The following is a 10360-nucleotide window of genomic DNA, read 5'->3' as shown; positions in this document are numbered from 1 at the left end:
AAAAAAAAAAAAACCTAGCTCAGCAAGCTCTGAGTCCTTCCCAAGCACACGCTGCTGCCCCTGGAGGCCGTCTGACTTTCACCCCCTGGGCTCTGGGCCTCCCGGAAGCTCGAGTTAAGCAGGTAGGGTTCAGAAGCAGCATGGGCACACACACCTCGGGTACACCTGCTCCAGCCAGCTGCTGACGACGAGGAGCATTTTCATCTCGTTCTTCACCGTCTGCTCACTGTTCAGACACTGAAGCAGGTAGACATAGAGAGTCAGACAACTACCAAGGGCTAAGCACTCCTCCAGAAACTCTTGCATGGTGAGCTCGGGAACTTGAAGGGACACCAGAATGGGGCCCCATCCTAAATTCTGATCGAGGGAGCCTAAGAAAAGAACGCCAAGAGGAAATATCAAGATATACTCATGTCCACAGGAATCCTATGACTGTTTTCCCTTTAGCCTCATGTAAGACATTGTTTCTCAGAGTGTGCATAGAGGCCAGGAAAGTTCGAGGTGAAGCTTCAACCAGAAAGCCACATGCTACTCTATTAGAGATGGGTCACAAAAATGTGGAACTCAGGACTGTGTATCTCTGAACCACCTCTCTCAGTATATGGTGACCATTAGCATCTACAGAGCACCAGAGAGTTTTCACTCGAATCAATGCTTAGACTTTTCTAACAAAGAAATCCAATCTCTCACAGGCATTTCTCCTTACTAAAGCACAGCTCACGTTCTGAGGAAACCATCTTGTTTTTTAGTGACACAAATATACTTGCATCCTGAGTGTTGGGAGGAGTGAAGGTAGGTGACAGTGACATACAGAGCACCTCCACAGGAGGCAGGCGGGCAGACAGCCAGTTATGGGCACATCCTGGAACCTCACTCTGATACACAGTTTACATCTAAACATCAGACTTAAAAAGGGCTGTTCTGAACACTTCTTAATCTCCTTCTCCAGAGTCTAGAGGCAGCAAATAGGAACGATGAAAGGAGGAGGATCAGGGGAAAGTGTCCCTTTTATGACAGCTTTAAAAGTACGGCAGGAGGCCTGCCGTGATGCTCAGGGGTTAGAAACACTCGCTGCTCTTCCAGAGGACCAGGGCTGAATGCCCAGTACCCACAGAGCAGCTCACAATTATCTGTAAGCCCAGCTCCAAGCCATCCAGTGCCCGCTTCTGGCCTATAAGGTACCAGGCACCAATATATTACACATAAAGACATGCAGATAAAACATTAATACACAGAAAATATGAATAAATCAATCTTACTTAAAAGCATGGCAAGGAGAAATAAAAAGATCTCTATGAAAATTCCTTTCACCAAAAGTGGTAAGAAAAAAATGAAATTACTATCATTATTATATGAATTCTGATTTACAGCATTTTTTTAAAAAACTGGCCTTGCTATCATAATATGGCTGGTCTGAAAATGTAAAAAACAAATTAGAAATTTTCTCTCTTGAAACATATAATTGAACCCAAAAGACATGGGCCACATGTTGTGATATTGACTAGCTTTTTATAGAAAACAATCTACTTCTATCACAAATGTAGTATATATAAATGTGTGTGTATGTACGAATGTGTGTAAGGTGTGTGTGTGTCCCTGGAAGCGGCCGGTGTAATGAGAGCAGAAGATGGTGTCCTCTTACTTTCCTTGAAGTACGCCATGATGCAGGCTTCTGTGGTCTCCGCCATGTGGCGGACGGACGCCAGGCTTTGGCAGGCTGCTGTTAAGAGGGGCAGCACTATCAAGCCATGCACTCTTTGGCCAATCCAGGTCCGAATACTGACAGCAAGGAACTCCGCTGTTGGAACAGCCGCATTGTTCATCATCATCAGGACTTCCACAAAGAAGCTGCTGAGGGCCATGTGGCGGGCCTGGCTGTCCATGTCTAAAGGCAAAGACACACACACTCAGACCTCTGGGACAGGGGCGGGAAAGTGGTCATGACAACAACAGTTCTTATCTCGGCTGCTCCCAGGGTCTTCACAGTCCTAGTGTCTGACTGCAAAGGACCAGCAGGAAGGGTCTGGTGATGCCTGAATTTTATGGATAGAATGTAACACACAAACAACTGTAAGAAGGAAATCAGAAACTTCTACAAGTTCCCTGAGTAAAGTATGTGGGAGAAAGACACCTTAGTGAGGAGACATGGGGGTTTCTTCCTGCAGCCCCTCTCCATTCCTTTCTGACACCTGCCAGCCCACAGAAGTGCTCTCACCATGAGGCCCCCAGTGGCCACACTGGGCGGTGGCTCAGGGAAGCTCTCCCTGTCACCCTTCCTGTCCTCTAGTCTGTTTCTCCAGACTCATTCTTAGGCTGCTGCAACCTGTCAGGAGGAGCCCCTCCTTCCACCTCACCTCCGGCTCCTAGGCATTCTCTGCAGACCCTGGCGGATCCCTCGAGCTCTTTCCTGGTTTCCTGCTTCCTTCTCTTCTAGACTAGCTCCACTGTATTGTCACACCCACTGACTCGCAGGAACTCTCTCTACCAGGGACCCCACGGTCACCACACTTGGCTGCGATCCCGAGTGGGCAATGGTAAGCAAAGAGCAAAGCACATGGCCAGCACAGAGAGTAGCAGACAGCCACCCCAAGAAACACCACAAGCATCTTAACTTCCAATACCCAGATCCCAGCACAAAACACAAACATGAAGAGCCAAGATAACATGTATCCTCCAGAAGCCAACAACCCTACTGCAACAGAGCCTGAACAAAGCAATGTAGCTGACACACAGGACAAAAACTCCAAAAGAGCCTTAGAGAGATGATCAATTTCTTAGTGAAGACTGAAAACATAATCAGTTGACTGGAATAATGAAAACAATTCACAGCATGACAACAGAACTTAACAAAGAAACCGAATCACCAGGAGACCCCAGACTATAACAAACAGGAAGTGAAAAGCTGAGGATGAAGAATGTCAGACAAAGCTCAGAGGGAAACCTCCGCAACAGGTTAAACAACATGGAAGAGAGAATTGCAGGTCTTGAAGAAAACGTTGAAGAAATGGATAGCTCAGTCAAAGAAAATGTTAAACCTAAAAAAAAAAGAAAAAAAGAAAAGAGAAAGAAAGAAAATCCAGGAAATCTAGGCCACTATGAAAATACCAAACCTGTGACTAAGTAAGTATAGAGGAAGGGGGGGGGGGGTGCAACTGAGGTAAAAGGCTAGGAAAATATTATCAAAATTATAGAACAAAATTTCCCTAATCTAAAGAAAGAGATTTCTTATCAAGGTACAAGAAGCCTACAGAACACCAAGTGGAACCAGAAAAGAGCTGCCCATGACACATTATAATCAAAACACTAACTGCACGAAGGGAAAAGATCAAATCCCACAGAAGGAACAGCACTAAATACCTGACTTCTCGACGTGAGCTACCAGAGAAAGGTAACCACCCACCCAGCCTCACACTGCTGAGGTTGGATTTGCTATGTATCGTAATGCTAAGCACAGGCCCCCAAGACCTGGCTGCCCCATAGAGAGTCTGCACGTGGACCCAAGTGACTGATGTTATATGACCTTACCCCAAGTTATTTCTGATTTGTAAATAAAGAGGCCTACAGCCTATAGCTGGGCAGAATTAAGATAGGCGGGGCTTGGTGTTCCCGGCCTGGGGTTGGAGGAGATCATGATGAGAGAGAGGTGATGAGGAGGAAGAGAGAGACATGGGTTGGGAGTCAAGAAAGCATGGCCCTGAGGGTTGGCCAATTGGAGTTCAGAGCAGCCCAGGTGAAACATGGTAAGTAATAACTCAGTGTTATAGATAGGAAATGGGTTGTAATAGCATAGAGGGTAGATATCTGCCTAGCTCTAGTGAGGATTAAGGTTTATCGTAAATATAAAGGTCGTGTGTGTGTGTGTGTGTGTGTGTGTGTATGTGTGTGTGTGTGTGTGTGTGTGTGTATGTATGTGTGTGTGTGTGGTGTGTGTGTGTGTGTATCCAGGAACTAGATGGCTTCATCAAAGCCCTCTCCTGGAGGCTGGGGATTTATACAGAAGAGGAGGTGGAAAGTCTCTAAGAGCCAAAGACTGTAGATGACTCCAGGTCGGCAGTGTCTAACACATAGCAGGACTGATGCACACACAATCTCAAAGACTATGTCAGTTCACCTAGACCTGAAGCCAGATGAGGCCCAGCACTGAGAGGAAGAAGTAGCACAAGGCCCCACCCCTAACCCAGAAGCTATTTGCAACTGATAGCCAGAGGAAAATCAGTTTCCTTCAGTGGAGAGCCCCCAGGTATATCACCCATACTCCAGGGCAGGCCCCATGTCCAGGAGGAGTTGGCCAACCCCAAAGGAACTTCATGGGTTTCTTGGTGAGCTTTTTGTTTCATTTTGGTTTGTTTAAGCACTTTCTGTCTTACTGGTTTGTTTTGATTTTTAGTTTGGAGTTTTTGTTTTTCATTTTCAAAGAAAGAATGTAAAGTTGGGTGAGCAGGGGGTGGGGAGGAGTTGGGAGGATTTGGAAAAGAGGACAAAACATGATCAAAACATATTATATAAAAATGTTTAAAGTCAAATAATAAGACATATGCTGAGATGGTAGAAAAAAAGCTTCCCTATCAGAATATGAATAATTAGTCTACATTCTCCAACCTTTGCTCAAAGAAAACATAGAGCACGTGACTCTCAGGCCTCAGCCGTGCACCGCACACCAGAGCTCCGACCTCCATCCTCACTCAGCCCACCACGCTCCATGTTTTGTGGTAATTTACACAAAATAAGGATTATTTAAAATTAAGCATAAGAGTAAGGAAATTCCCCTTTCAAAGTTCCTAATAACAGCTGTTATATCGCCTTAGTTTCAAAACAGTAGACGGACTGAGAATCCCAAGGGGTCTTTCATACGAAGAGGTGGAAACAGACGCTCGCAGGAGAAAACAGCAAGTTTTCATGTCATTTCACAAGAACACTGGCCAGAGGTCACGGGAGTGGAGGACATCACTTTCAAAACAGAAAATGTGTCTCACTGACTGAACAAGCATTGCTTTTAGCTAATTATTTTTAGCTATCTTGAATAAGGTAAGAGGCTAGAACTGCGGCTTGCTTATTTCTCACGACAGGACTTGGTATTCATGTCTGTGAGAATGGTAAGTCCTGCCCACTGACGCAAATTCACTACGTACAGTGTAAAATGGACCCTAACCTGATGTTACTGGAAAAAACTATTTCAAGTCAAAACTTTAAAACAAAAACAAAGAAACACACTTGAGAGTGATAGCTACTGCACGCATGTTTTCATGCATTTCTGAGCATAAACACTCTTGATAATAAAAGCCTCACCTTAGTTTCAGATGAATGCAGAAGCAATTTTGATTTATGATGAGCCTTCTTACAGACAGATCCAAGGCTGCCTCAGCCTCCCTACTCAGGATCAAGGCCAGCAGATAACCTCCCACAAGCTGCACATGATTATTAGCGCCAACGCTGCAGCACGCCCTCGCCAGACTCGACTCCATTACTCTTCCAGGTCTCTCCAGCACACCCTTCCTAGGGAGGGCATCACTAGTCCTCAGCCTTCATGGTTGCCTGTGAGCAACCCTAGCTCCCTCAGCACTGACTGACTTCTTTCCCTTTTGGTTTTCTCACATGAACTCTTCAAGAACAATAGGATGAGCTCACACTGCCCATTCTCACACAGGAGGGTGCCTTGAGCTTCCATGTGCTTACAGGGGCTCTCCTTAGGCTTCCATGTCAGACAGGTCCTGGGTCTTGATGGTTCTTCTCTCAATCTTCTAATGCTGCGGCCCCATAACACACTTCCTCATGGTGTGCTGACCCCAACTGTAAAATTATTTCATTGCCACCTCATAACTGTCATTTTGCTACTGTTATCACTCATACTGTAAATATCTGATATGCATGATGTCTGATATGTGACCTCTGTGAGAAGGTTATATGATCCCCAAAGGGGCTGCCCCACAGGCTGGGGACTGCTGCTTTAGCCCCTCCTGAGTGCCCTGTCCACCTTCATCAGGTCTCTCTCACTCTTCATTTCCAGCCTCAAACTTCCTTATCTTTTTACCATTCTACCAAAAATTAATTATACACACACACACACACACACACACATATATATATTTTATTGAGCATTCTTGGTTACTTTCAGCAGACATAACTGTCAGGCTGTCTACCCTACTCACTGGCTCGTGACAAAGCGCTCCATATTAAAGGTCTTAACAAACCAGCAGGTGACTCGGAATTTCTGACAGCTGACCCGCAGATCTCCTGTCACCTACATCTTTTATTGTGTTTATGCAGCTTTCACTTCAGCCCAGGTCACTTCAATGCGCATAGGGGAGAGTCAACCTCTCCCCAGTTGTAACCCTGCCGCCTCCCCCCAGGGGCTGGCCCTGCTGTCCAAATCACTGAAGGTCTGGATCGGGAATATGAGTCCTTGACCGGCCTTCTCAGCTCACAGAGTCTAAGACAGAGAAAGAATCACTGTCTACACGAGTCTACGGTTTCCACTGGTCACTTACCGGGTGGGTTAAAGATAATGATATCATCCAACAGCTTAGATATTTCCTGCTCCAGTGCTGGGAAGGTGATTTTTCCAGTCTGTTCCAAGGCACTGAGAAACTGAACCATCTGATGGGTGAAAGCCTGACATTTTGGAACTATGTCCTAACAAAAAAGGGAGGAGGGTGGGAGAATCGTCAAATGAATCTGAGCAGGAAATGTTAGCTGGATTATTAGGGACCACAGCGTGGCCCTTGGGCAGTAGAGGACAGACAGCTCAGGAAGCTACAGAGGACCTCTACTAGATGCCCAAAAGATGTGTCTGTGGCTATGCCACTCTGCAGGCTAAGACACTGTGATTTTAAAGCTCGCCACCTGCTGTTTCCGCCCCCCCCCCCCCCGACCTCTGGTCAGCCTGGGTCCTTGCACTTAAATGAGAAGTTGGACAAAGGACCCAGGAGGCTGTGAGCACACAGCAGCACACACCCCAGCTTCCTCTGCGGAGGGAGTCACAGAGTCATGGCTAACCATCCTTGCACATATCTGACTTCTGAGCCTAAATAATGCCCCACCTTTTAAACTACATTTCTAACTTACCACAGGCTTCCGGCCGTCAGCATGAACAGAAAGCCCTGCAGACACTTTTAGCAGCTTAACTATCAGTTCCGAGGCACAATCATTTGCCAGGACGACGGACGGTGGGTAATGACTGCTGAAATAACCCAGCACACTCTGGTATGACACAAGGTCCACAAGATGCCATGAGAGTGAGCTTGTCTGTCCAAGGAGACTCAGTAAAGGTGAATCCTGAAAATGGAAGACAAATTGTTTTAAATTCATTTCCCTACAAATCTATGTCTCTAGTGACTCTGTGGGGGAGAACAGCTATGGTAAAAACAGAAAAGGAACCGAGGAAGGAGGTCCTCAAGTTTGCACCAAGGGAAGGCGACAGCCAAGGTCACAGCAAAGGTCACAGGTAAGATTGACAAGAACTCAGAGGAGCTCTGTAGTACACAGCAACACTGACTTCAAGAAAAACGCAGCAGTCTGAACTAAAAATACATAACTCTAATTCAGTGAGGCTCCCTTGATTATTTAGAACTAGAATGTGAGCTATCCAGGAAAGCGAGCAAGCAGGTGAGGGTCCAGCTTATGTGACGAGTTACGGAAACATCTGAAAAGATCATCAGGAGACAACGACAGGCTAAGAAGCCAAAGCTCATCCCAGACCCCTAGACTTACTGTCTCATCAACGAGCTGAGCCTCCTTTGCTAGTAAAACCATCATGAAAAGGAGGCAGACAGCCATGCTCTGGGTTTCGGGAAGGGGGCTGGGATTCCAGGCGTCAGACAGCACACTAACCCAGTTGACTCTGCAAAGTACAGACCCCAAAAACAAGAAACAACTCTTGGGGCTTCCACGTTCCACCTGAAGTGAACAAACAGCATTAGTTGTTTAATAGATCTTGAAAATGGAAATAATGACGTTATTATGGGAAGTATTTCCCATTTTTACACATTTTTATACATATTTTTCCTCAGATGGTAAATATTCGCTGATAATCTCTATTATGTAAACTCAAGTTAAGGTCAGCACTTCCTCTCAGGGCAAGCATACATGTGCATTCCTGAGCTTGCACATTGGTACTGCACTGCCTGCTCTAGAATTCTAAACAGAAGAATGACCTTCTGACCCCAACCCCCACCCGGTGGACGCCCCTGACACCGAGCCCATGGACCTGCGACTGTCGGGACCTCGGGTGAGCTGGAACAGGGCAAGCAGAGCTCTGCTAGTCAGCAGTTCTCCAATCTCAGAACCCCTGCTGGCTGGCACACCCAAGCCGCTGACTTCCCAGGTATGGAGTTAGAAGTAGGCTGTGCACACTCCCTTCTGATGCTCATCATGTGGTCCCTGTGACCACACTTAGGGAATTACCACATAGGGTATAAAATATTAACGTGAACTTCCAACATGATACTGCATTATAAATATCTCCACATGACTGGTCTTTAAAATCTAATGCCTAAACTCTAGTCAGAGGTTTTCTTGGGGGTGTACTTTAAGTACCTAATCAATCTGAAAGTCTTATTTTATGGCCTACTTCAGTATTTCTCATTTGTTTATCTTAATAAATAGAGTGCTATAAATTTCTCTTTGAGGATTAATATTAAAAGCTCCATTCTACTTATAAAACAATGAGAGTAGAGTCTGGTGGTGACTCACACCTGCTCCCTCTTGGAAGATATTTCTTTATCCTTTTATAATCTGTTCTCCAACCTTGCCATCAGCCTTGCAATTTAGAGACTCCCAGCTTCTGGGCAGGTCAAAGCTATCTAATCCTTAAAGTAAACTCTTAGAGACAGAATCTACATCATTCCTTGACAGGCTACCCACAGTTTAATTGGCCTTCCACGGCATCCCCTCAGTTAAATGCTGCCTTACAGGCCATTAAGCCAAGGTTCTCTCACATGTTGATGAAGTATCTAGTCAGGACCTGCGGCTCAGCTACTCCACAGGACCAGCTTCCTTGGCGCTCGAGCGGCTGCCTAGAGCAGTACTAGGTAGGGCTTCACAAGAAATGCCGGAGGCTCCAGTACATTTTACTAATCATTGTAAATTATTGTGTCTTAGTGATCATCATAAATAATTACAGATCTGTATCAACTAAAGCCCTGAAATGACTCAACGGTAATAAGTATGACATTAAGGAGAAAACACAAACCAACTGGTGAATAATGAGCAGATGGGGTGGAGTGACCATGCAAGCCACTTCCCCTCGGGTTCCCAAGAGGAAGGGAGGCACCACCTCTGCCCGCTGCTGAACTCACCCGAGGCTCCAGGAACTGTGGCCCTCTGTTGCAAAGGCTCACATGCACATTGCTTGGCCCATCCTTCAGATTATTCTAGGTCCTTCTTTGATCATGATGTGTCATTGATTGCCACAATGACTTTATCTCTTACAATCTAATTATTCAGTTGCACAACTGCTGAGATCAACTTGAAGTTTGCTTACAGACAGATTCACATTTTCTGCCATATGACACTCACTAGTAGTTCTAACAATTTTACCCTCGAAAACTAATCACTACCCAGGATTGAGCAAGCTTCGGTTGGTAAGCCAGGGACTCACACAGTTATTTCTAAAGCTAGATGATAACAACCTAGCAGAGCCAAAGTCCTTCCTCTGGGTTTTAAAATCAGCTTAAGAGATGTTCTCAATCATCCATCAACACAGCAACAGAATGCCCACAGGCTGCTGCTTGCCACAATGTGTACTAGAATGTGACACAGAAATGTGCCCACACTGAAGAGGAGACACCATCAAGGGTCGAACCTTGAAGAAGGCCTCCATGAGCCTCTGGTCAGGGTGCAGGTCCTTCCACTCCAGTCTCTGGTATGCACTGTGGAAGGCATAGAGAATGAACTCCGGCATCTTGGGTGCTGTGCATGTTTCACAGTAGTGCAGCAGGTGCAACCGCAGGGCTCCCTCATCGCCTGGCAACAGCCTGTCTACAATTTTAAAAGAAAATACAGCTCAAAAAAAAGGAGATGGAAGAAAAAGAAATGCTGAGCTTAAAAGTCTAAGATTCTCAAAGTGATTAGTGTTTTCTTCAAAACTTCTAAACAGCTTTTAACCCAAGTCCATATCTACAGCATGTTGCCCTCACAGGTCTCCAATCTCACCCCATTAGTGCCTCTTTCTTCATTTAGTATCTTGAAAGAACTCCTCCAAAGAAAATATTCCAACATTTCAAAAAAAAAAAAAAAAAAAAAAAAAAACACAAACAAAAAAAAAAAAAGACCCACAAGTGCATAAAAAATGCTCACTATCACCAACTATCAGAGAAATGTAAAATTAGGCAGGACAGGAGCAGGCAAGGTGGCTCAGCAGCTA

General features: G+C 45.4%; 1 protein-coding gene across 1 annotated transcript in view; it reads right to left on the bottom strand.

The window, feature by feature from the left end:
* Epg5 (ectopic P-granules autophagy protein 5 homolog) overlaps positions 1 to 10360 on the bottom strand; it is an 89745-nt gene that overhangs the window by 4307 nt on the left and 75078 nt on the right. Inside the window, exons 36-41 of the mRNA XM_021150325.2 lie at positions 9800 to 9975; positions 7708 to 7893; positions 7063 to 7272; positions 6486 to 6630; positions 1643 to 1885; positions 155 to 371 (exon numbers count right to left, since the gene is read on the bottom strand). Coding sequence (XP_021005984.1) covers positions 155 to 371; positions 1643 to 1885; positions 6486 to 6630; positions 7063 to 7272; positions 7708 to 7893; positions 9800 to 9975 — 1177 coding nt within the window. The remainder of the gene's footprint in view (positions 1 to 154; positions 372 to 1642; positions 1886 to 6485; positions 6631 to 7062; positions 7273 to 7707; positions 7894 to 9799; positions 9976 to 10360) is intronic.

Source organism: Mus caroli, chromosome 18 (assembly GCF_900094665.2).
Source record: "Mus caroli chromosome 18, CAROLI_EIJ_v1.1, whole genome shotgun sequence".
NCBI lineage: Eukaryota > Metazoa > Chordata > Mammalia > Rodentia > Muridae > Mus > Mus caroli.
This window is presented reverse-complemented; position numbering and strand designations above follow the sequence as displayed.